The sequence below is a fragment of the Triturus cristatus genome, chromosome 12 (assembly GCF_964204655.1).
Source record: "Triturus cristatus chromosome 12, aTriCri1.1, whole genome shotgun sequence".
Lineage (NCBI taxonomy): Eukaryota > Metazoa > Chordata > Amphibia > Caudata > Salamandridae > Triturus > Triturus cristatus.
The window spans coordinates 171,226,296-171,251,161 of NC_140595.1; the positions used below are offsets into that span (position 1 = coordinate 171,226,296).

Sequence of the window (24,866 nt, forward strand, 5' to 3'; positions counted from 1 at the left end):
AAAAAAGAAATCTTACATCCAGCCTACTAATGCAGGTAGCATTATCTTGACATATTCCAAAATATACAAGTAGGGGGCTTACCCTCACCGTGATACCTGTGACTTCCGTTAAAAATTCACACACCTACAAGCCGGAGAGAAGATGTAGTAGGTAGAGCAGCCACTGATAGGTGTACTTCCCTTCGTTTCCCTAGGTTTTCTGACTTCTTGGAGGGTAGAGGTGTTAGGGTTTGAGGAGGAAGACTCCTTAATCTGTTGACTGCCAAGTCCTGGCACTCATCTTGGTCAAGATATACTGGACATGGCTGCCACAGTGATTGACTTCACAGTAAGTTGCCTCAATATCACAGCAAGACTTACAATAACATAGCATAGCTTGTGTTTGTAAACTGCACGTTCACCCAGGAGCACCGGGTGCTGAATAACAGTTGTTTATTGTTAGCTGACTCAATGACACAAATTTTATCCACCTCATGGAAAATTAAATGCTGGGCGGGCCTGATTCTAACCCATGTACAGGAGTCAAACACAGAGGCCTGCATTGGATGCCTTACTTCATGGAGCCACCGGAACCTATATGTGGAGGAGTGATTTACGGACAGCAGGCTATATCCTACGGATCTGGTGGTGCAGTGGACTAATGCATCCTCTGCAGGAGTCTAAGCTTGACCAGAAAATCTCTTGAAGGCACGTCTACCTGATAGAATCTTTCCTTATAAGCACCTCTAAGGACAAATGTGTACCTAAACCATAACCAGCTCACCAAGTTGCAGCGGTGGCTCCTCCGCAATGACGGGGGAGCGTCACCCCACTGGCTCACAGCCAGCAGCTGAATAATAAAACTATATTATATCATAATTTTATTTTTCACCTGCTGGCTGAGCCAGAGTGCGTAGGGAGGGGTGGGGCTGGGTCCGTGGGAGTGGGGAGGAGGATTGGTTGGGGCACTTCTTTAAGTGCGCATGTGTGTTTGGCCGGCCATCTTAGTCCGGCCAAACACACATGTGCACTTAGGTTTCTCCAACCCAGCTGTATTGAACAGCTGGGTTGGAGAAATAGCAGCATCAAACCAGCCCGCTCGGGCCAATCATAGCATGAGAGCAGTGTGGGGATTGCACAGGGAGTTTGTGATGCTGTCCCAGTGTCTGCTGGGACCCGGAAGAACACCGAGGCGCAACTTTACGCAGGAGGCGGCCAGCAGCTTCACGTAAATTCCTTTAAAAAAAGTATTATTAACCCCCCCCGTGCTCCACCCGCCCCACCACTTTTTGTTTGTGGCGGTTATCACTACCAAGTGGATGCTACTTAAGAGTCATTCAAATGATTATGCAAGACACAAATTTCACAACTTCACTTACCACTTCTAGAAATGAGATTCTTACATCTGTTCTCGATCCTGTTATTGAAAACCTTAGGTGTGCATCCATGGGTAAGACAAATATTAGCACAAATATATAATCACAGTGACTCAGGCATATTCCTTGTAATTTTTTGGCCTGATTTGCTTTACCACTAACTAAAAAGTATTGCTTTTTTTCAGAAATCGGTGGGTCTCTGGCCTGGAAGAGCAGCCAATAAGCTATCAATAAAAAAGTGAAGTAGAGAGAAGAAGGAAATCCCTGCCAAACCTGAATGGACTGGAATGGGGAAGTCAGCCTTCCGAAGCCTTCTACGATCACCACAGTGTGTTCACCTAGTCCTTAGTGTCCTTCTATTAATATTCTTCTGCAAACAGGGTAAGACAATCCAGATCGCACGACTGTCCATAAGATTTTGAGTTTTCTGTTGCGTAAGCGATTGCAGGAGAATTATTGACAACATAACATGATATATAGCAGCATTTTCATCACCTGGTGACCATCATGTATTTCGCTTGCAAGCTTTATGTCGAAATATCATACATTAAAATATTGTCTGACATTAAAATATGGCTCTAAAAATTGTTCACAAAAATCTTACCCTTTTGGGGGTAGATTTCTATTATTAACTCCAGAGGGGCGATATATTTGCAGACTATACTTAGAACATGATTTTATGTCAGACAATATTCTGACAATGATATTATGGCACCACCTGAGTCTCAGGTGTCAAGCATGTGAGTCGACAGGGCCAGCTCTGCAGACCTCATATATCTTACTAACTAGGTGGTTGTCTCATTTTGATAATAGTCTAATTTCTGGGTAATATTGAGATGTTATGCCATCTCAATATTGAAGATTTTGTTTTTTAGTTAAAGCATCTTGTTTGGTCCACAACAATACATATGGCATTCAGATCTCTGTCTTTCAAGGCTGCAATCCTGCACTTACAGGGATGTGTATGGGAGGTCTGAATAGTGGGCTAAAGAAGATCACTATTGAGAAACCCAAAATTAAAGTGCAGAATTATTTGAACCAAACAAACACCAAAACACACAAGATGATGGACGGAATGTTGCACATTGGCAAAGCATTCACCCCCAGTCACAGATCTGGGTTTAATCCATCGTTATTTTGCTCACCATGCCACCCCAGTTCAGACATGGCCATATGCAAATCAGTCTTGACCCTGTGCCTCATGGGAACAGTCCAGCCCGAACTGCCAAGCCAGGTCTTCCCTGGACCGGAATCAAGCATCCTAGAGCCAGGATAGCTTGACTCCAGTGGCGTAGCAAGCACGGAATCCACGTCTGGGCATACCCTTCCCACATAGGGTGAACAGCAAAACACACAAGATGATGGACGGAATGTTGCAACATTCCGTCCATCATCTTGTGTGTTTTGCTAACCAAAAAAACACGCCTTGGCATTTTTCTAGCTTTACTTCGATCTCTTTTTGGTCTTAATGTTGATGAACTTGGTTGCATATTTTACGCTTTTGAAATGAAAGCTTGTCTTTTTGGCTTCATATGTGGACCGGAGTCACAAGGAGTTTGCAAAGAGTAGGTGTGGCTTACTTTGTTAATACTCTTGGCTTTCTTCTAGAGTTCAGGTGTACTGCAAGAGCAAGTCCAAGCAAAATATTTTATAAATAACTTCTGAATATTAATGAAAACACTTTTTACTTTAAATAATTTTGTAACATTTCAGTGGATGTATCATTTATATTAAAGTGGTAAAATCTACTTCCAAAGGATGAGTCCATTCACCATTATCTTAGTTTATGTAAGTATGTAAGTGATTTATCAAAGCAGTACCAATGCTCTTGGTGTGGTATTCAGCAGCTGCTAATCTGGGTGTACTGTGCCCAGGTCAGTTCTGGCATCGGAGCGCGGCATTATACCTATATATTTAGTAGTGGGTGTTAATGAAACACAGACATGCATATGCCATAACAAATTAGTAACAAAGCAAGAATTGAACAATATCAGATATATGCATTCCAATTCTGCAAATAGCATTGGATATTAAATAAAAATATCTAAAAACAGCAGATATATATAAATGAAACAAATAAGCAATAAAGCCTATGCCATTGCAGAGCTAGATGTTGCAGTTTCCAGGATCATTAATAACTGATTGCATCTGCTGAATTAGTTAATGCCATCAAGAGCAATTTATTATTTATGATGTTGAGCTGTCATCATTCAAATATTCCTAAATCGAAGAATGCATATGCGACTTACCAAGTAAGAGGGTCCAGGTCACTTTGGGATAGAGATTCTTTAAAAATAATGTGAAAATAATGTAACATCCCAGATGCATCTGACAAGCACTTTCGATCTTGGTTACAAATAATAACACAACTCTTATAATAAACAGGACTCTTAAGCCATGTCAAGTTTATTTAATAGCTTCTTTATTTGCTCAAGTCAATGCACTTACAAGTTAACACAACTGTAAGCTATGCAAGACATTCATCAAATTTTTAAACTAACAACATGTATACCATTGATAATGCAATATATGTTAACACTATTTGTAATATACACAATGATAATCTTATGCAGTTCTTTAAGAAGTGTCTTCAAGTCTTGGGTCAATAAGCGTGCATGTAGAATAAACTAGTGATTTCTAAGGGCCCGAGGATAAGATGGGGCCAAAATGCGATTTTCAAAGCCTGTATGTTGTATTACAAATATAACATAAACACGGGTCATCATCTCCATACCCCATCACAGATATGCCCGTAGTGTGCTGCCATAATCATTTATCCTAACCAGGTGTATTGTTTCCAAACCTTGGCAAACATTTCATGATTTACCATAATGTTGACCAATATCATTGACTAAGACATTATAGGATTTAAATATTGCTTTACATTTGGCTATAGGTGTTCTCGTCTTGGAAATTAAGGTAACATTTTTCCAAAGAAAAAATTAGAGGAAAATATTCATGGAAATGTAACCAATTTTCATAAAGCTCACTATTTAAAGGTTGTTGTTATCATTTTTTAAAAGGCACATTGAGTTAGCAAAATTGCCCACAGAATGATGATATTAAAGACCAATGGAAAGGTTTTTATAGATTGTTTTCAAAAACATATTTAGACAAACGGAATAAAATAGTGCATTTTAAATTCCCTTGAACAAGTATATTAAAACTGGGACAATCATGAGTGGATTGGCACACTACTATAGTTGAACAGCTTTTGAGGATTGGAGAGGGAGTTTCCTACATGGAAATACTTTGGAAGTGAATGGGGGCAGAAGGGGGGGATGTAAAGATGATAGGCCAGCAAGAACGTGGTAAACCTAATGGCATTTAAAGATCGCTTTGTAGAAGTCAATAACATTTAACAAACCTTGAAATTAGTTAAATTCCACTCTACATAGGAATCATTGGATTGTCCCCATTTACTAAGAATTGTAAGCAAATGTTGAACTTATAAGCACTTTGGACACAGTAACATTAGCCAAGATGTGATATTTTATACCCTGTTTAGGAGGGTTCCCTTTTATAGCTCTAGTAAAGCAGAAGTATCCAACTTTCACACGCACATTGCTATGCCACTTCCCAGATTGCCAAAACAGAACATCTTGTCTTGTCCCTCTCCACGGTCTTCAAGTTAAGTATATACTACCAATCTGGTAATTTGGCGAGGTGAGCTTAGAACTCTCATAGAGACCTGCAGATCACTAGTTTCAATACCCAGTGAGGCAGTCTCTGCCTTTCATCCACTGCAGGTTGAGCAAAATGCCCAAATGCTTTATGTAATATTAACATTGTACAAGTTTATAGGGGCAGTACTGTTTGTGTATAAAAAACCAGTACAGAATGCAATTGTTTAAGGGGAAAATTGACATTTCTAAGTAGAAAGCCTAAAGTTAGCTCTATTTATTGCACATCAATGCTCAAATCGGTGTGCCATCTGCTGGTTGTACCTGTTTGAGGTCATAGTATGGTAAGAGTAAAGTTTCATTTACAGCACAAAAGTAACAGTTGGTGACAGGAAGTGCTATATAAAGTAAAGACACGAGGAGCACAGAGAAAACCATTCAGATATGAGCTGAGACATTCTTATATGGATTTTAAAAAACAACAAAAGGTCATGCTTACACAAATTGATTCTCTGTAATATGAGCAACATATGTTCAGTGGACATCATTGCAAGCTACTAATATTATTGGTGTTGTAATAGTGACCACTTCGAATATTACATTAATGGCCATTATATGCAAGTTTACCAGCAGAGATCCCCCGAGTGCATTAGGCAGGGTTGCTAGCAGTAATGAAGAAAAAGGATTTGGTCAGCCACTGCTGGCGGTGCCCCTGGCACGGAAGTAATAATTTTAGTAATAAGTCTAAAAATCTGCTTTTAATATATTTTGGATCCGAGTTCTTAAAATACACTCATTTTTGTCTTGAATACACAATTGTGGCATACATATATATTATAATGTTAAAAAGCAAAAGGTTCCAACTTAGTAGGATGGGCTGCACTCAAGAGAGCCACTTACAATTAGCTGGAGAGCTACCAGTAGCTCCCAAACTACTCATTGGAGAAGCCTGCTATAGAGGAAGGAACATATTATTTTACATCTGTAACTGATGAAGAGACATGTTTTTTGCAGATTTCCAGAGTACAATGCCAGTAGGTTTGTAATTGTCAAATGGATATATTTCAGTCAATAATACAAGTGGCATATTTACTCAAATGTGTGACACAAGGGATACTATTTAAACAGGTGTGTAGTAGCAAGAACAATTCACCACAATTTGTAACATGGTTAGGGCCTTAGTTTGCAAATTGGCATAGGATATTTATCTTTTTTGATAACAGAGAGTTATATAACTTATATATCTTGATCTGTTAAACAGCTAGGGTATATTATTTTGGTACTTATTGAGATTAATGATCTATACAGTGGATCTTTTCTCCATATTATACCTTATAATATCTAAAAAAAATTGTATGGTTTTCAGGATGTACAGTTGCCTTTAAGTATACTTTAAAGTTTACTGAAATGACCAATTTCTTTTGATTTCTGTTACAGTGTCCTCCCAGTGTAAGATCCTGAGATGTAACTCGGATTATGTAGCTGCTACCATGAAACTGCAAGGCTCGACTAAAAGCACGCCCTATTGTAACGCCTTGCGCTCGTTCTCGCAGTGCACTCGAAAGACTGCGCGTACCTGCAGGGGTGACTTGGTCTATCACTCTGCAGTCCACGGCATCGAAGACCTGATGATCCAGTATAACTGCTCCAAGGATGGCCCCACATCTCCACCTAGACCACGGCCACCGCTGCCTAACCAAGAAGCTCCAGGCATGCCTGACGTCTGCAACTACGAGAAGACCTATCGCTACAAACATGGCATGCCCCCCAAGTACCTACATTGCGGGGTCTTTGGAGACCCACATGTTCGGACCTTCAGTGATGATTTCCACACATGCAGAGTGAGGGGCTCCTGGCCACTGTTGGACAACAAATATTTATTTGTGCAGGCAACCAACTACCCAGTAATGAACGCCTTCAATGCTACAGTGACTGGAAAGGTAACACCCCACTCATGCCGAATGATGCTAAGAAGCAATGCAATACTTCACAAACTACTGCCTGCCAACCACAGCAAAATGATCTGGTTTATAATGTTGGGCTTCAGGAGTAGTGTGGCTGCAGATAGATAGGATGCATCTGTTTACATTAGGGGTTATCCCATGAATCACTGGTTGTATTTTTGCAATGTTATAGTATAGCAGGACTAAATAATTAGTATACTTAAATTGTACTCTCCACAAGAGAAATTTCTGTAAGTGCTGTTATTATCCAACCCATTGGCATACTCTTATCAGTATCACAAGGATGAGACAGATACACATATAGGGCCTGATTCACAAAGGTCATCTGCACTTGTGGCGGAGACCCCGCAGTCGTGTGGGAGTCCCCGCACTCGGGGCGGAATCTCCGCAGTGAGAATCAGGCCGAAAGTGAGGACTGGGAGTACAGGTTAAGACATAGACTCTGCTACAGTTTTGGACTGACTGTTGTGTTGTCTCACAGCACTGCACTTTTACCATCATAGACAGTGTTATACAGTTGCTTAGCACTGGATCTTGAAAGGCTTGCACTAAAGGGGCATTGACATATCTGAAGTAAACAACAGAACATAACTCAAAAACATACCCAAACAACACAACACAAAAATAACTGCACCCACATCAAAACAGTTGAAACAGAACACAGCAAAAGAACCAAAAAGCAACACCACATCATCACACTGCAATACTAGTGCGCTATATAGGGAGAAGTGTGGCGCAGCGGCCAGGGTGGCTGACTCCAGATTGCAGGGCTCACGGTTCAATCCTCAGCGCCATTGGCAGCCCAGCTCAGCACCATGTGACTCTGGGCAATAGCTCACTTAATCTCCCTGACGGCCCCCAGCACCTTGAGACCCTTAGGGGTGAGTATTTTATATTTTTAGAGTTTTATATAGCGCGAACTAGACCCGAAGATATCAGGTATCAGAGCGCTTTACACGAGCACCAGTTGAGTTACAGATGGACACATTCATTGGGTCTCGCCTGGCGTTGCAGCGCAAAGCGCTGCTCGCTGGGCGAGAGATATTGTAAGAGAGCAGATTTCAGAAGAGGACTTGAAGCCCCGCCCCTCATTTCCATTGGCTGGCGTCATCGTTTATGCTAAACGGTGGCCTGCCATTGGAAATGAGGTAATTTTGTTTCTATCCTTTCGCCTTTTTGTCCGGCCCATCCGGACTGTCTCATCTGCTTTGCGGCTGTCGCAAAGCATTTTCTTATCTTTGTCGGGCCATCTTTTTTCACTCAGCCGCGTGTTTATCTTTGCATCACACTTTCACTTAAAGTGAAAGTGAAAGCGCGATGCAAATACAAACACGGCTGAGTGAAAACAGATGGCCCCCTGCCTACCCACAATGGCGATCGCTTGTTTTACATGTACTTTTTATTTTACCTGCTTCTAGCCTCAAAGCGCCACTATTTTTTTCCCACTGTGCAAGTGTGCCATCGTAGCAGTTGTGTCCGCAATTATTAGATTAAAACAGATTTCTTTAACCTTTCTGTCGGTGCTGCATGTTTAAAAAAGCCCTATACCAATATGGTAAACTAAGAGAAAGCACGAGAAACAAGCTAACCTCTACTTTCTTTGTGAAAGAAGCTCAGTTCGAAGCTAGTACTCACTTTATAAATACAGGATTTAGATTTAAACACTGCAGTATGCAAAACAACAGAACCGTAAAACACCACACCTCAAATATGCACAAATATTCTTATCCCACATTATCACCTTCAGAAACCTAATTTCATGATATAGTGGTAAATAGTATTTGCATCCTGAACTACTTTAACTTACCACCAAGGCCATGAAATGGCACCAGTCAAAATAGGTTTGTGGTCTGGCCACAAATGTCTTTATTTGGGTCAGCATCCTTCAGACAGTTGTATAAACTATTCAATCCCTTTGGGTTCTTCAAAATAGGAATAAAGTCTCCTAGGGCTTGGGAGGTTAAAATTAACATTCATTTGAGCTCACTGCCTAGCACACCCCAGTAGAGGAATAGCAGTCTCTTTGACTGAAATGCATAGTGTCTACGTGTTAAACATTTATAGAGTGGCCATGTAGGCATCCTATTGCATTATAAAGGCCTATTTAGCGCTCCATGTGGCTTGAAACCTAGCACATTGCTCCAACCCTCTGTGTCTTTGGTCTTTTGTTACACAATAAATTCTGTTTATTGATGTCCTATTTTAAACCTCACGTCACAGTTTGATAAGGCGCTCCGTATCCTTCTTGCTTATGGCTGTGACAAGAAACGGATACAGATGGGTAACAACAAAGTTAAGTGAACCCTGCTACTGGTTGCTACTCCTTTTCGTTACAATGCTAACAAGCTTTCCTCCATTCCCAGTCTGGACCCTTGGTAGACGTTGCCCAGGACTATTGATGGTGCATTTCCTCCTTACATGTTTATATTACAGTTGAAAAAGAAGAAAAGCCCCTGACTGTCCAGGTGACAATTAATATTCAGGCAAAAATAAGGAAATATCGGACACTGGCAAGTACTCTTCTAGTTAACAATCAGACAATGGTATTTTCAAGAGATGCCCGGAAAGTATGATGTCGTGCCCTTCTTCTCTCTTTTACATGTGCGAAGCTTGCACCTGCTCTTGCCAGTAAATTCAAGGCCACACCCAAATATTTGTCCAATAGAATAGTGGAATACTATCCTAAAAGAACCCTACATTCTCAGTCAGCAAGGCTGTTCATGATTCCCCGCACCAAACGAAAGAGATAGGGCGGGTCTACCAGCTTGATTCTTGCTGCCAAAAACTGGAACGAGCTTCCTCTTAGCTGCATCTCCAAGAAGAAAGCTTTTCGCAAGCTCCTGAAAACTCATCTGTTTAAGCAGTAGAATGTAGGGGCCCGCCTAGACACTCTTGTAGTAGCTGCTGCACTTTACAAAACTCCTCATTCATTCATTCATCTGTGTTGACACAGTCTAGCCTCTCAGCTAAATGCGTATCTGACTTATAAGGTGTTGACCGTGAGATAAGAAATTTGGTAACATGAGACATCATTTTCATGAATTACCAGTTCAGAAACAATTACTTCCAGCAAATCCTCCCTCTTTTTCAGATGGTCCTCGCACAGCAAGTATTGAAAGCTTCAGAGATCGCAATGGGTCCCTTTCTTTACTACCTATTAAATGTTTGGCCAAATGTTTATTCCCCTGGTTATAAATTCTTTCTATTGACGCCCTAGCTTAAAAACTCTTTCTGGACCCAGTAAATGTTAGACCAATCTCTTACAGTATTACAGTGAAATTCTTAAACAGTCACCATTCTTTTGCAATCTTTAAACAAACAAATATTTTTTTTCCATTTTAAAACATGATTCCAACTCCAAAGGGAACGGAAAGGGTAAACAAGTGCCACCCCGCATCCGTAACCCCGCATGCTGTTACAACGCAGTCGCAACAACGCCCGCGTTGTGACAACGCATACCATTACCCCGCAAGTTGTTACAACGACTTGCGGAGGAGGGAGAAGGTGTTGGATTTAAAATCCAATGCCTTCCCTACAGTCCGCACAGACTGGAGTTGGAATAGTAAATTTTACTATTCCAACATCCAGCACCCCCCCTCCGCAAGTCCTTGTTATGACTTGCGGTATAAGGGAATGCGTTGCTACAACGCGGTCGTTGTAACGACCGCGTTGTGACAACATGCGGGCTAATGGTATGCGGGAAAAAGCGGCATTTTCAATGGAAAAGTTTGGAGCCCTCCGTTAAAGATGATCTCAGATAAGAGTTTGACTGTAGTAGGGTCATAGCTCTCATCCTGCTAGATCTCGCTACCACATTTAATAATCTTAACTGCTCACTCCTATACCAATGTTGGCCATTTCTATAACTCAAGTGGTAAAGTCATCAAAATCTTTTCTCACACAGGTTGTCGCATTAATTTCCTATGAGTCAACATTCTCAGACCTTTCAGATGGAGAGTACATCAAAGCAAAGATTTTTTGCCTCTCCAATTTAAATGGTGTCTTCAACCGCACACCTATGATCCATTCTTATAAAGTATAATTTATCATGCGCACTCATGATGCCCAAATGGCCTTCAATGTAGAAATAGGACCGTGTATCATAAACAAACCTTAAATCAGCACTTTTTCAGCGACTAAGGGCAGTCAACTTATTTGAATTCAACTACATCTAATTTGAGATTCTCTTCACTGAGAAGATTTTTTTCTCTTTGGTAACATAATGGACCTGAGTCTTCCACAATACTACATTTGAGAATTGCAATGTAGTCAGAATTTGGCAGGAAGAAAACTGTTTATTTAAAAGACATTCAAGCATGTTTCAGCATTGGTGCACTCATTATATTTCCAGACCCGGACTGGCTGTAGTGGGCACCGGGCGTTTCCGCAGTGGGTCGGAAGGGTGGGGGACGGTTTTGTTACATGTGGACGGTTTTGCTACAAGTGGCTGGTTTTGCAGCAGTGCTGTAATATCGTCCGCCTGTAACAAAATCAGCAGTGGGAGTGGTGCTTCCCACTCACACCCCCCTCCGCCCCTTGAGGGGGCCGGTCAAGCTGAATGCCAGAGCTGGTTTCAGTTCCCAGTCCGGCCGTGTATATTTGGTGCTGGAGCAGAAAAGGATACAGGTTGGTCTATCTGTCCAAACTGTCCATCCATAATCTGAATTCAGCATATATTAAACTGATGTGTGTGAACTAATGGAAAACGAAAGCTGAGAAACCACATTGGAGGAAACCAAATCATGGAAAACAAACTCAAGGAAAGATACTTTTAAGGAAATACAAAGAAAATCACAATTTAAAGGAAAGATAATTTTAGGAAACATTCAAAATTACATTAAACTTGGGTGATGTTTAGGACTACTATGTGGTTTTTGGGTTCAGGGATAGGTAATGTTTAGGGTGATGAGGGTTTTTTAGGGGTCAGCAATAATTGGAGTTCGGGTTTAAAAAGTTAAGTAATGGGTGGAGTTTAAGCGTGATGAGGGTTTTTTAGGATTCATGGATGAGTGGTGTTTAGGTGTGTGAGGTGTTTTTAGGTTTCAGGAATAGATGAAGAGTAAGTTGAGTGTTTTTAAGGTTCAATTATGGGGAGCGGCTATGGTGGTGATGAGTTTTAAGGGCTCAGGATGGGGTGGAGTTTAGGGTGGTGAGAGTTTTTAAGGATTCAAGGATGAGCGGAGTTTAGATGTACAAAGGGGGTTTTAGGGTTTTCTGATAAGTAATTTAGGGTGATGAGGAGTTCTTATGGGTCAAGGATGGCTAGTGTTTAGGGACGGTGAAGGTTTTTTAGGATTTAGGGATGGGTGGAGTTTGGGTGTACTGAGGTGTTTTAAGGGGTATGGGATAGGTGGAGTTTAGGCACAGTAGGAATGGTGGAGTTAGTGGTAGTGATTGATTTAATGGTTCAGAGATTGTGGATTTCTGGGGTACGTAGGGCTATTAGGCTTCAGGGATGAGTATTGCTGAGGTGTGGTGAGGGGCTTCAGAAGGGAGGGATTGATGGTGTTTAAGGTTTGTGAAGGGCCAGAGATGAATGGTGTTTATGGGTGGCGATTGGTCAGGAATTTAAAAGCATCTCAAGTAATTGTTTGACAAGGTAAAATATATAAATATAAAATAATGTCCTATGAAGTAAAGCACAGAAATAAATATCTCCGAAAAAACTGGTCCTGAAAGTAAGATCTGCAACTATTGCATTACATTAAAAAAGAAGCCAATTTCGACAAAAAGACATTCTATGAATCGCTTACTACGAAAAAGTAAATGCCATTCATTCGGAAATTTCCATTAAACAGTTTACATGAAATGGTTACTCAGTAGTGGTATTCCATGATATGTTTTTTCTATGAAATTACATATAATAATATTAAATATCTATGTTGTATCTCATCTTCTACACTGCCTTGAAACTCCTGTTCAAGAGTCCTACTTTTTTTCTTAAACCGCTACTGGTGACAAAGCCCGTAGAGGCTAATTGTAAGCCGCATTGCTAGGCCAATCTGTTTCTAAACTTGAGTTTCTGATTAATCGGGTTTGGGAGTTTTGTCAGAAAACTGGCACATTCAATACTTGGAAAAGTGCACATAATGAGGGGAAAAAAGGTGAAAATGAGTGCGCAAACAATAATTTCCATGGTTATCCCTCATTTTGAGAATCAAAACCTATAATTGGTAGGGACTCCCAAATCCAATAATGACCACACTCTATGGGCCACATGTATGAAGGCCCCATTTTGTGATTTCCTAATTGCGAATCCTTGCGATTCGCAATTAAGAAATTGCAAAACGGCATGCATGAAAGTGTTCTGAACACTTTCTTCGATTCCTAGTGGATTATAATTGACCTACCTCATGAATATTGATGAGGTATGTCGCAATTTGCAGCCCCCTAGGAATTGCAAAAATCTCAGGGATGGTGGCCTGCTGGGGTCAGCAGACCACCATATCTGTGATTGCTTTCAAATAAAGCAATCTTTTTTTTTTTGTAAAGCATCCCGTTTCCCTTCAAGTAAAATGGGATGCTTTACAAAAAAAATGAAAAGTTTTCCTTTCTTTTTTTTAAAGCAGGCAGTGTCCGTGGGACCACTGCTTGCTCTTATAAAATGCTTTTGCAAAATTCACAAAGGGGAAGGGGTCCCTAAAGTAGGTGGTAAAATGCGAATGTTTTGCGACCGCATTTCGGTCAGAAAACATTCCTACATACTGATGTGATTCGGTATTAGGACGGGACGCTTTAAACACGCCCGTTCCGAATATCGAACCCTAAACACATTTTTTGATTCGGTAACAGGTTACCGAATCGCAAAATAGGGTTTGCTACATCGGCCCGTTTGCGAAGGCAAAATTGCTTGATGCATGTGCCCCTATGTTATCAGTAACCAACGGGTGACGGATTTCAAACCAGTTTTCCTGAAGTTCCTCTAATGAGTGCCTAAGTCTGTAGGACGCTCCGCCCTATAGCTTAATTTGAGAGGGTAAAAGCAACACCATAGATCATCCAAGAGGGTAAAAAGTTTTCATCTTCCACTGCATTCTCTTTCACATCTTCTCACAGTTCATTATTATACTTAATCAATATTGTCTAGAGACCTGGGAAGTTGAAAGTTATCCTTTGGAAAACAATATCATATTACATCAGTCATGACCAAATATATGGCTCTACTAGCCAGACATTTAATGTACTCTGCCCTCAAATGGAGACTAAACTTTAGCCTTAGCCCTGTTTTAGCGGATTCCCTTCAAAGTGTTGTGACTACATGTATGATTGCTCAATGCACAGCTACTAAATCTTTATGGTGTATTTTCTTGCTCAGACGGCTTGCTGTATGTTCATCGCTTATGACACATACAGCGTATTTGGGTGATTTAGATTGGATCCTTAGCATCAACTGTATGGCTAAAGTTGTGCCATAGTTTGATTCTACTATCGTGACAACCCTTGAAAAATACTTTCCAACTCTTAAATTACCTTTAGTGTGTTCCTCTTCCTGAATTTGCAGCAGCCAAGCCTGTTATTTTGTGAACTGCAGGCCTTGGGACAATGACATCAGTTCAAACATCTGCTCAAAGATTCTAACAGGCAGCAAGGTAAGTAGAAGGATGAATTGAATGATATATTGACATAAGAGATTACAAGTCAAAGTGGAATTGGGGTCTAACAAAGAGATCTAATGAAATGAGAACTGATGAAAATGAAATCTAACAAAGACACAGGAGTGGAGTAGAAATATGGGCAGTAAATAAAAATTTTGAAAAAGAAAATTTTATAATGGAACAATGCATTTACAAAAATTAAACAGAGACTCAAACAAGCAGGATCTCTGTGCAGTAGACTGAAAACCATTCAGTTAAAAAAATATTTTAGGTACTTTCCATGGGGAAGTGTTCTTCCACTGCATGATTCTTACATTATGACTATGCCACTGATTAAATGCTTTTCTTTTTTCAGCTGACTATTATTTTCAAGAATATGAAGACTTACATCGACCAAAAAGAATACCAGCCAGAGTTGGATGCATGCATTGACCAAAAGGTGTACCAGGCGGAAATAGACAATGTGCCAGCTGCCTTCGATGATGGGTCTGTGAACGGAGGTGACAGGCCCGGTGGAGGCAGCTTGACCATCCGTGAGTTAGAGTCTGGACATCATGTTGAGATCCAGGCCACCTACATCGGCACAACCATCGCCATCCGGCAGCTCGGACTGCAGCTATCTTTCTCTATTCGCACTACAGAAGAGGTAGCCCGGTCCTCCACAGAGGAACAAGACTTGCAGCTCTGTGTTGGGGGCTGCCCGTCACGCCAGCAAATCTCCAGGACTACATACCCCAGCCGACCATCGGCAGCAGACCTTGATGCTGCCAGGACTATGTGCAAGGAGAAGCTGCCAGTGGAGGATGCGTACTTCCAGTCTTGTGTGTTTGATGTCATCATGTCAGGAGATGCAAACTTTACCGCGGCTGCCCAATGGGCACTGGCAGATGCCAGAGCCTTTCACCCAGATGCTGAAAAAATTCACATATTCAGCAGCACGTCTGACAGCAGTCATGTTTCTCCACCATCTGTACTGTTTTCTACTATTTTTGTAATTCTGCAAATAGTGAAATAATAATGTCATGACAATGGTATGCATAACTGACTCAAAAGATATGTGGTTCTCAACAAGAGGTTAAAGGGATGCAGTAGCCAGTATATAACCCACCAATGCTCTAATTGTGACCATTGTGATCAAAAGAACAGACTAACTCACTTCGAGACATGAGAATGGAACACTCTATGCCAACAGGCGTGGATGAATCATATCGTTTCCCAACAGGCTAAGACTACATACAGACCCTCTCTAGGGTCCACAGGCAGGATGGGCATACATCACCAATTCTCTGGAAGCTGTGATGGCCTTATCCTCTCTGTCGCTTGAGTGAGAAACAGGGTACTCGGACTTGACATATATCGAACAGTAAAATCTCCCTGTTTGGCAGGGTAAGGCTTCACCTCCATAAGAAGTATCCAAGAGCTGTGCCCACATGGACTTGGAGTAACACTGCAAGATGGGATTGTTAGATATCGAAGTGTCAAGACTCAGCATAGCAGAACTGCATAAAGTCACCCCTTTGTCTAAGGCTTGAGGATCTCAGTGTCCCTTTATTTGGCAGGCTTAGAAAACACATCACATGGTAGGTTTGTGAATAATGTGTCCGTATTTAGGAGGGTGTGGTGTGCTCACTCTCAGCAGCTGTACAATATCCCTCCGTTGTTGGAAAATATTATTTCTTATCAAACCTGAAAAGTTGTTGAAACTCGTGTCTGATATCCTTGGCACACCCACATCTTGTCTTCAACTGACCTTGAATACTACTTCCAGACTCAATTCATGTCCCACACATTGCCATTTAGCAATCTGGGGAACTATGTGCTCCCTCAATATGCAAGACTCCTCCTACTGGTGCAATTCATAAGTTTGCTCTGAGAAGCGGCAATGCATACGTTATAGACAGGGGCGTAGCTTGGTCAGTAAAATTGGGAGGGGTGAGTGTCAGAGTTTCCAACAATCACATTGGCATATCATGTTAAAATACATTACAGAACAAGCAGGGTGCATGAAGGGGGCTTAAAGGGCTCTGAAAGGGAGCAAAACATGGATTGGTAGGGTTACTAAGTGAGAGAAAACACAATGTTTTGTTAAATAACAAACATCTTTGAAGACTTTCAAAAGAGAGGGAGAGAGGCTACGTGTATGTAAAAATTAGGGGTAAATTCCGACAGACACCTCACCCTATCCGACAGAAAGAAGCTGTGCCCAACTATTTACCAGCAAATACATGTATTAAGGGATTGTAAGATGGATATCTTGTCATTGCGGGAGTAAGCAGGACCATTGGCACTTTCATTGCTGTCACCTGGCATTCGAAAACAATACAAAGCATTGCGTTTCCTGGAGTGGTCCCTGATCCCATTAGAGCAAGGCATAAATTGGAAGCAAAAACATGGTTGCCGAAACAGCTCAATGCCCTCCCCCTAGAAGGAGAGATTGTTTAACTCTAACTATAAGATTCAAAGAACACACCAAGCCACGAAAAGCCAATTAATGATGCTGACAAAATTTCAGCGTGTTTGCCAGTAAACTCAGTCAGTCACAGCACAAGGGAGAAGTGTATCCTTACATGTCGAATGAACAGAAATTTTACCAAAGCATCAAAAGTAAAAGGCGTTAAAGTGTTCTTCCTGGTGTAGGCGCAAAGTATAAAGCTATTTGGCGGTTCTGACACATAACAAGACACATTAAGGGAGGATGTTGGTCTCAATCCGGCTCAATTACAGATGCTGAGTTCCGACATCCCTATCCAAGCCGCCCTATTTTTTATGATGTTGTGGTTGACTGCAAAAATATTTCCTATTTTGCCCATTACGACAAACATAAATTTTTCCTGTGTTTACCCATGCACCGTTTGCTTCCAGGGACAAATTAAAGCTGTGACCTGTGGGCGTTGGGATATGAACCAGCCACTAATCACCAAAGCACAATAAGTCCCATCAGCCTTTGTTAATTAAGAGATCCAAAGGCAGTGGGGGCTGCCACTGAGTAGCAATGGTGGGTGGGGGGGATAAAACATTTTTTATTAATTACTTATCTTGCTGCCGGACCGCCGCCTTGACTCCCGTAATCCTCCTCTGTTCCTGCTTGAAGCAGGGAGCACAAAAAAGCTCCCCTAGCCAATCACAACGCTGCAATGCATCATTGTGATTGGTCGGAGTGTCGTGGTTTGGCGTTCAGACAGGCAGTGAGTGGGAGCCTGTGCATGTTTCTCACCAGGCTGTGTATTACAACCTGGTGGGGAACATGCAAAGTGCGCATGAATGTTCGGCCAGCCCAAGACGCAGGCCAAACAGTCATTCGCACTTAAGTGCCCACCACTTCTCCCCTTGCTGGCTGTGACACAGCCAAGCCCTGCCCACCCTGTAAACCATAAAAATTCAATATTAACATAGTTTTATTATTATTTTATTTTTCCTTTATCTCTGTTCAAAATGCAGTAGGGCAACACTCATCCGCCTTAGCATAGGAGCCGCCACTTTCCACAGGGAATATTCAAATGGTTAATCTAGGATTTTGAGGTCTACCAACACAGAAAGAGACAAGACACTGACAGCACTCTGGGTCTTCCAGCAATACTCTTGTTACAATACATCACTACCTCCCAACCATAAACAAACAACTCCAGTCTTCTTTACCCTACTGGGTGCCTCCCCCCCAATTATCTCAAGGACAAGCTTTGAAGCCATGCTTATGCAACATCCAATAAACCTACATATTCACAATTTACTTACATATTTCCTGGTTGTAAACATTTAGGATATGTGTATAAAAGGCAGGAGCTACTGGGATTATGAGATTCTGCCACAACAACATTTTCGGCATTAATTAAAGATTGGTGGCATTTGACACATAATGCATCATCTGCTTCATAATTTGCAGATTTCAAGAAAAAAAGTGTTTCCGACCCAAGCAGATCAAAAGTTACTAAAAAGACAGATACTTGTGTTGCCACATTAGAAGACCCGTCACAAAGCTTGACTCGTCGACTTTCACTTGCTTACTGCTATATATTTGGGTATTAACTGGTCCTTACCAGCAGAAACCTTTGCCCATACGGGATTAGCATGTGTAAAAACTACAAAATAATGAAATTACACTATCAAAAAATTAGGTCGTATTACTCTGCATAATTTTCCTTTTCATCGTCACATAATTTAGTCAACCATGTTGCATAATTTAATTCTCTGCAACCGCATAATTCCAGTGGTCCTGACATAAGGAGTTTTTGGTTACTAGTCTCTACTTATACATATCTATGTTCCGCTTGCATGAAACTTTTCATATAGTATAATTTCACATGCTTAAAAGTATAATACATATATTCAAGATGTTTTACATTGATCCATATATGAACAATGCATTTTTAAGCGGTACACCTTAGGTTCAGATGAGAGTTACAAATATATTTTCCATACATTTGCTGATTATCAATATCATGTATATTCTCCACATCACAACAGTAACCGACTGGAACAGGCTCCTGTTTTGACCTCCTGTGTGTCCATGTTTTTTTGCTTTTAAATGCACGTTTCTGATATATCTTCAGCACCTTCTCAGACTTAAATTATTCCTACAAGGTATTCCCTCACAATGTGCTTGACCCCCTTTCTTGCTATGAGGGACATGCCAATTTATAATGCACAATGTTTAGGCGGTCACCTAGATGCTGATGTGTATAAATCTAGGCATGTTAAAATCTGCACATAGATAATGTATGGGTAAATTTGAGCTATGAATATAAATATTAGCCTATGGTACATACTATTTATGCCTCACAGAGTATACATTTTATGCACACCTAAAGTGCAATACTCTGCATTTGTAGTATACATCTATGTGCTTCAAGTGCAGGGCCAGACTAGGAACACAAACCATCCCTGGAAATTCAGTTTGACCGGCCCCGTGGGGCTGCTAGTGAGACGCACTCCTGCTGCATTTGTTACAGGGGGCCGGTATTGTAGCACTGCTGCAAAACCGCCCCCCCTGTAACAAAAATGCCCCCACCACTCAAAATCCAGCTCCCACCCTTACGGTTCACTGGGAAAATGCTAACCCTGGGCAGAGTTCGCGGAGTTCTGCATATCGGAACTCTGCGAAGTGGAAAAAAAACTGCCGCGCTATGCGGAGCTCCGCAAGTGCCGGAGTGCGATGGAAAAATGCAGTTCGCAGTGATTTGCGGTGCCGGATGCTTTTCCGCACTATGCAATCGTTGCAAACGCCACCATGCACAGTGCAAGCGGGTGATGCTTTCCTTTCTGCTGCTCAAGTAGATTTTTACTCGCGCTGCAGCTGTCTCAATGTGAATGGACAGTTTCTCAACGTGAGCGGTCGAGAGCATACGCGACCACTCGCAATGAGAAATCTGACCCCCGCGTTCAGAAATCTCGCCGGGGGGTTGATTTTCCACGCTCGCGCTCCCAAACGTGATGTTGACGATCACGGGTGAGGAAAAAAACTTTGCTCCGCAACGCGAAGCAGTGTTTTTGGTAACTCTGCGATCTCCGCATAACGCGGCGTGTGGAAAACTCTGCAAACTCCGCGAGCCGAGCAGAGTTCACGCCCAGGGTTAGAAAATGCCCAGTGACCGATACAACCAGTCCAGTCCTTTTCAAGTGGTGACGCCATGGCTCAATGACATGAGAAAGAAAAGTCTTTATTTATAGAAACCAGTGGGTGCTTCCAGATATGTACAGGGAAAATCTTTGAAAAGGTGCTTATCAATAAAGATGTGCTCAGTTAGTTTGCGGAGAGATGACTATGGTAGTGCCTCGTACTTTTGACTTTGCGTTGTAGCCGAGCTGCATTTTAGTACCATGCAAAATGTACAAGAGATTCACCAACCAAACATCTGCAAGCATCCAAGTTAATAGCCATTCTATATGCGAATGTATGAATCTGTACCCCTGCAGATCTCCTACTGCTAGAGCAATTTCAAAAACTTGTGTATATTTTCGTAGAATAAGCCTGGAAAAGATTATTTATTTATTTATTTTCTAGAGGGATAGGGTGGGGGTACAAATATCAGTACTAAAACCCCGCTGTGATTGAAAGGAGAATGAAAAGACAGAAAATTGTGGCAAAAGGTAAAATGTTAAAGAGTATTTTCAGTATGCATGGGTGGAAAGCAATGGTTCGGTTAGCAGAGGGCCATGGGTGGATGTAGAATGAAGGTGAAACAGGCAGCCGTACTCACATATCTGATTGGGTGTTGCCATAGATCCCACGTGAAACATAATTCCTGATTCCACTTTTTCACATATCTGTGAGCTGTGACTGGATGGTAGGAAGGTGTGGCTGAAAACGGAAGTAATGGTATTGAAAGATAAACAGACAATAGCCCCGACATTAAACTAACTTGTACTATTTATTGGTTGGGAACCAGAATTAGGCTTTAGGTAGATGTGATACAACTGGAGTCTGAACTGAGATTTACCCACCAGTAATTTATTAGGAAAACGTTTGAGACTGTGAAACGGTGGGGTGCATTTGGAAGGTAAGTCAATGTCCGCATTATGTTTGTACTTGAGATGGGAGAAACTTTTCCTCTGAATGTTTTGACATTGAAACTGAATGAATAGGAGTTTTGCAAAAGGAATTTGGAAAAATGGTACTAGTGTTGTAAAGATGGAAATGCAGATGAGAAAGAGTTGTCTGCAGAATGTGAGCAATGGAAGGGGTGCAATATATTTGGAAGGTAAATGAAAGTCTGTATCATGCTTGTACTTGAGATGGAAGAAAGACTTATTTCGATATATTGACAGTGCGCCTGAATAAATACGAGTCAGAATTTTGTTATTAGTATTGTAAAGTGCAGATAAGAAGGAGGCTATTGGAGAATGTGAGGATGCGATTGTGCATCTTGTTTGGTGTATCAAGATGGCATTGGTCTGTCAAATGGCTGAGGGTTCATTTTTGTAAGACAGACACGTTTTTGAGACAGAAAAAGAATGTGTGTTATGATTATTAATGATAAAGTGGAAGAAGGGACTGGGCTCTGTACTGTAGACACAGGGGAACTATGGCAATTGTAAAGGAAAGAGTGGGTACATGTTTAGAGGTTATCAGTAGTTGATATGTACACCCCAAACCCTTCTGAAGTTGAGTCAAATATGAAAGTGAGTGAGTGAGGGTGAGTGTGTGCGTGTGAGTGAGTGTGTGCATGTGCGTGTGAGTGTGCGTGCGTGTGTGTGAGTGTGTGGAGAAAATAGCAACAGTCAGTGATGTCAGCCCTGCAGTTGTCCTTTAAAGGTAACCTATTACACCATTTTAAGGAGGATTCAGCGGCATCATCACACTTACAGGAGTCGATGTTTTAGATGCTATTTCATGACACACATGCCATTTCTGTTCCACTTGCTTCTACTTCGATGTTTCTAAATGTAGCGGCCATCACAGGATGACCCCTTAACCAACCCCATATATGTGATTGGTCCCATGACTGCATACTATTTGTAATTCCTGATTTGTTATCATGTATGACTTCATTGCACAAGGCCACTATGCCCCAGGAAGGGAATGAATCACCCAGGTGAAATAAAAGAATATAACATGAGTGCTCTTGCACGTCAGGCCTGGCTCATTCATTTTGCGTCTCAACAGCAACAGTGGTGAATCTATTTACAAGAACTATAACAATAAGTGTATTGGTGCAGCTATTACTGTCTTGCTGCAGTTAGTTCAGTGGCCCTATAACCACAAAACTACAGATGTCCACACAAAGCAACCACAAGCTGAGAAGGAGTGAACCCAATGCATCTCTTCGAAATAGACTGCCAACCTTCCTGTCTTGGAAGACCATCTTTGAGTAGTACGTCGGCTACCGTCACCCGCGTGACTGCGGCTTCGATAATAAGGGGTTCAGCATTGATGTGATATTATCGCACGCGACAAATAACTATAACCTTGGGATCTTTATTTATAAGATGCATTAAATATTGTTAATTATTTGATTTTTCCTAAGATAATGGGGAATAACATGGTGCTCACAGCCGCGAAATCTGCCTGTCCCAATATTTTGGGAACCTTTTACACCAGTAAACAGTAGCAAGTTTGACCTGATGATATTTACTGCCAGGGGTGTAGGTTGGGCAGTATGATTTGGGGGGGGGGGGGCAGATTTCCCAACAATCACGCTAGGGCATCTTGTGAAAAAACATTAAATGTGAAGCAGGACACGAGGAGGGGATTAAGGGACACTGGAAAGAGAGAGGAGTGCGGATTATTAGGGATGCTTAAAATGCAATATCTTTCAAACTAATCAACATTTTGTGAGGGGTTCAAAACATATACACAGAAAGTGTGTGTGTTTTTGTCAGTGTGGAAATGTAAAAATTCCAGGTGGAATCCAACAGTTTAGAGTACCTGACTGAAAGCACGTCTACCCAACTAATTACTACAGAACATATTTTTAAGGGGTGTAACATCCCAAACACCCCTCCTGGAGCTACGCCATTGTTTACTGCAGAAAACTCACAGTGGTCAGAAAACTCCGCTGCACTCCTGAGCAAACAAAGTCTAGCACAGGACTGCAATTGTACTCACCACTCGTAATCGAGGCCCCTGGCCTTCATTCTGTAGACTACATCTCTTGGGGCCGCAATAAGCTACCGGAGGGTCAGTTTTATACTGTTGCGGCATCAGCCCCTTATTCTTAGTTACAATTTCAGAATGTCATAATATGGTCATAGGATATGTTTTCTTCATTACAACTGCAAAACTTGGAATCTTAAGTTTTCCCTGCACAAATTCCACCAGGTTTTATGACATTTGTGTAGGCATACATTTTGCAAGTGTTGCAATTCCGATTCTGGCGCAAACACCCCTTTTTGTCAGACTCAATTTTACCAGATCACACAAAGATGCTCTCACAGGATAGTTCTGATCCAAAACCTTTTAGCAGTCTCAAAAACACCCAGCACAAATAACATTGTACAGTATATCTAGTGTGCTTGTGCACCCAATTAATAACACTACACTAAATTACTATATCACCTGAAGATGGACACGGTAAGGTCCGAAACGCATTCAGAGAACAATATTGTACATACAATGTTTGTACAAAAAAATGAGGTTAACCAGGACTTCAAATTGGCAGGTAATGTAGGGTACTGAGTATCTGCACTTCTATAATCTGAAAAGGAGAGTACCGGCACTACTCAGCAGTGCTGCAATACATTTAATGGGGGAGGCCCTTGGAGCAAGCAGGTACTCTAAAAAGTGAGTACCTGCACTTCCATAGTTCCATTTAAAGCACTGGGTTAAATATCTCAAAGAAGTGATTGTGAACTGTCATGGATGATGTGCGATTTTTCATGGAATAAATCATACTCCGATTATAGTCAAATAAATGTTTTTTCTAATGTTATTGGACTATATGAAGATGGATACTGGCAGCGCTAGGTGGCATTGAAGGAGGCTGCTCAGCGCATGTTGCAACATTTTAGAAATGGCCCAAGGACTTAAAGGATTAATATTAATTAATAATAATGAATTGCTCATTTGGTTAAAAAAGGGTGTGCATCCCCAGAAGCCTCTTTTGTCTGTTGTTTATTTTAAAGGCAAACCTGATAATGAGCTTGACATTTTTGTATAACATCAGAGGCTCCCTCATTTGCATAATCAGCTTGTGTTGGAATGTGCGGTTCTAGCTATTCCTAAATGCTTGAGGTAGGAAAGACTTGGCGGTAATTTATTATAATTTATTATTTATTTAATTACATACGTCTTACTGATAGAGTGGAAACATTCACCCAAATGAGGAATTTTGGCGCTTAAAAAACAATTACCGGAGCCATCCAATGGAGAGCCAGAAGCAGAAAGAATGGAAAGAGAAAAGTAAATTAGATCAAGTAGAACAACCAAGCTTTCAAAAGTTCGTGGAATTTAGGTAAAGTTTGATTCCTGCCGGAGGAACAGAGGTAACCTGTTCCATCTTGTGGCAGCAGCCACTGAGAAGGCCGAGCCTCCAATGTTTTCAATCAAACTCTTGGAACTTCAAGAAGAAATTAATCTTTAGATCTCAGAACCCGGCAGAGTTGCATCCAATGAAACCAACGACTAAAATACGTAGATCTAGGATTGAACATGGCTTTGTGAATCAAACACATTGATATGAGAACTATGCACTCCTTAAATGGCAATGAATGAAGTCATGAAAGTGCAGGCTTAAAAGGTTTCTATGTTGAAGACAAAGACAAAGTCTGGTTATAAATTTCTAAACCATCTGTAGTTTGTGAACCAATTAGCCAGCATGATCAAGATTTTTGTCATGAAAAAGTGCAACAGCTTTGTGGATGGAGCATGGACTAGGCACTGCCTAAGGGCAAACA

The 24,866-nt window shown here is 41.3% G+C and overlaps 1 protein-coding gene across 7 annotated transcripts in view; it reads left to right on the forward strand.

Moving 5' to 3' along the window:
* LOC146773004 (hemojuvelin-like) overlaps positions 1–22,099 on the forward strand; it is a 68,163-nt gene extending 46,064 nt beyond the window's left edge. For all 7 annotated transcript variants that reach the window (XM_085639203.1, XM_085639208.1, XM_085639204.1 and 4 more), the window contains 3 exons: positions 1,541–1,736; positions 6,416–6,918; positions 14,893–22,099. In XM_085639203.1, coding sequence (XP_085495329.1) covers positions 1,643–1,736; positions 6,416–6,918; positions 14,893–15,552 — 1,257 coding nt within the window. In that variant the 5' untranslated portion in view covers positions 1,541–1,642 and the 3' untranslated portion in view covers positions 15,553–22,099. The remainder of the gene's footprint in view (positions 1–1,540; positions 1,737–6,415; positions 6,919–14,892) is intronic.
* Positions 22,100–24,866: the final 2,767 nt, after the last annotated feature.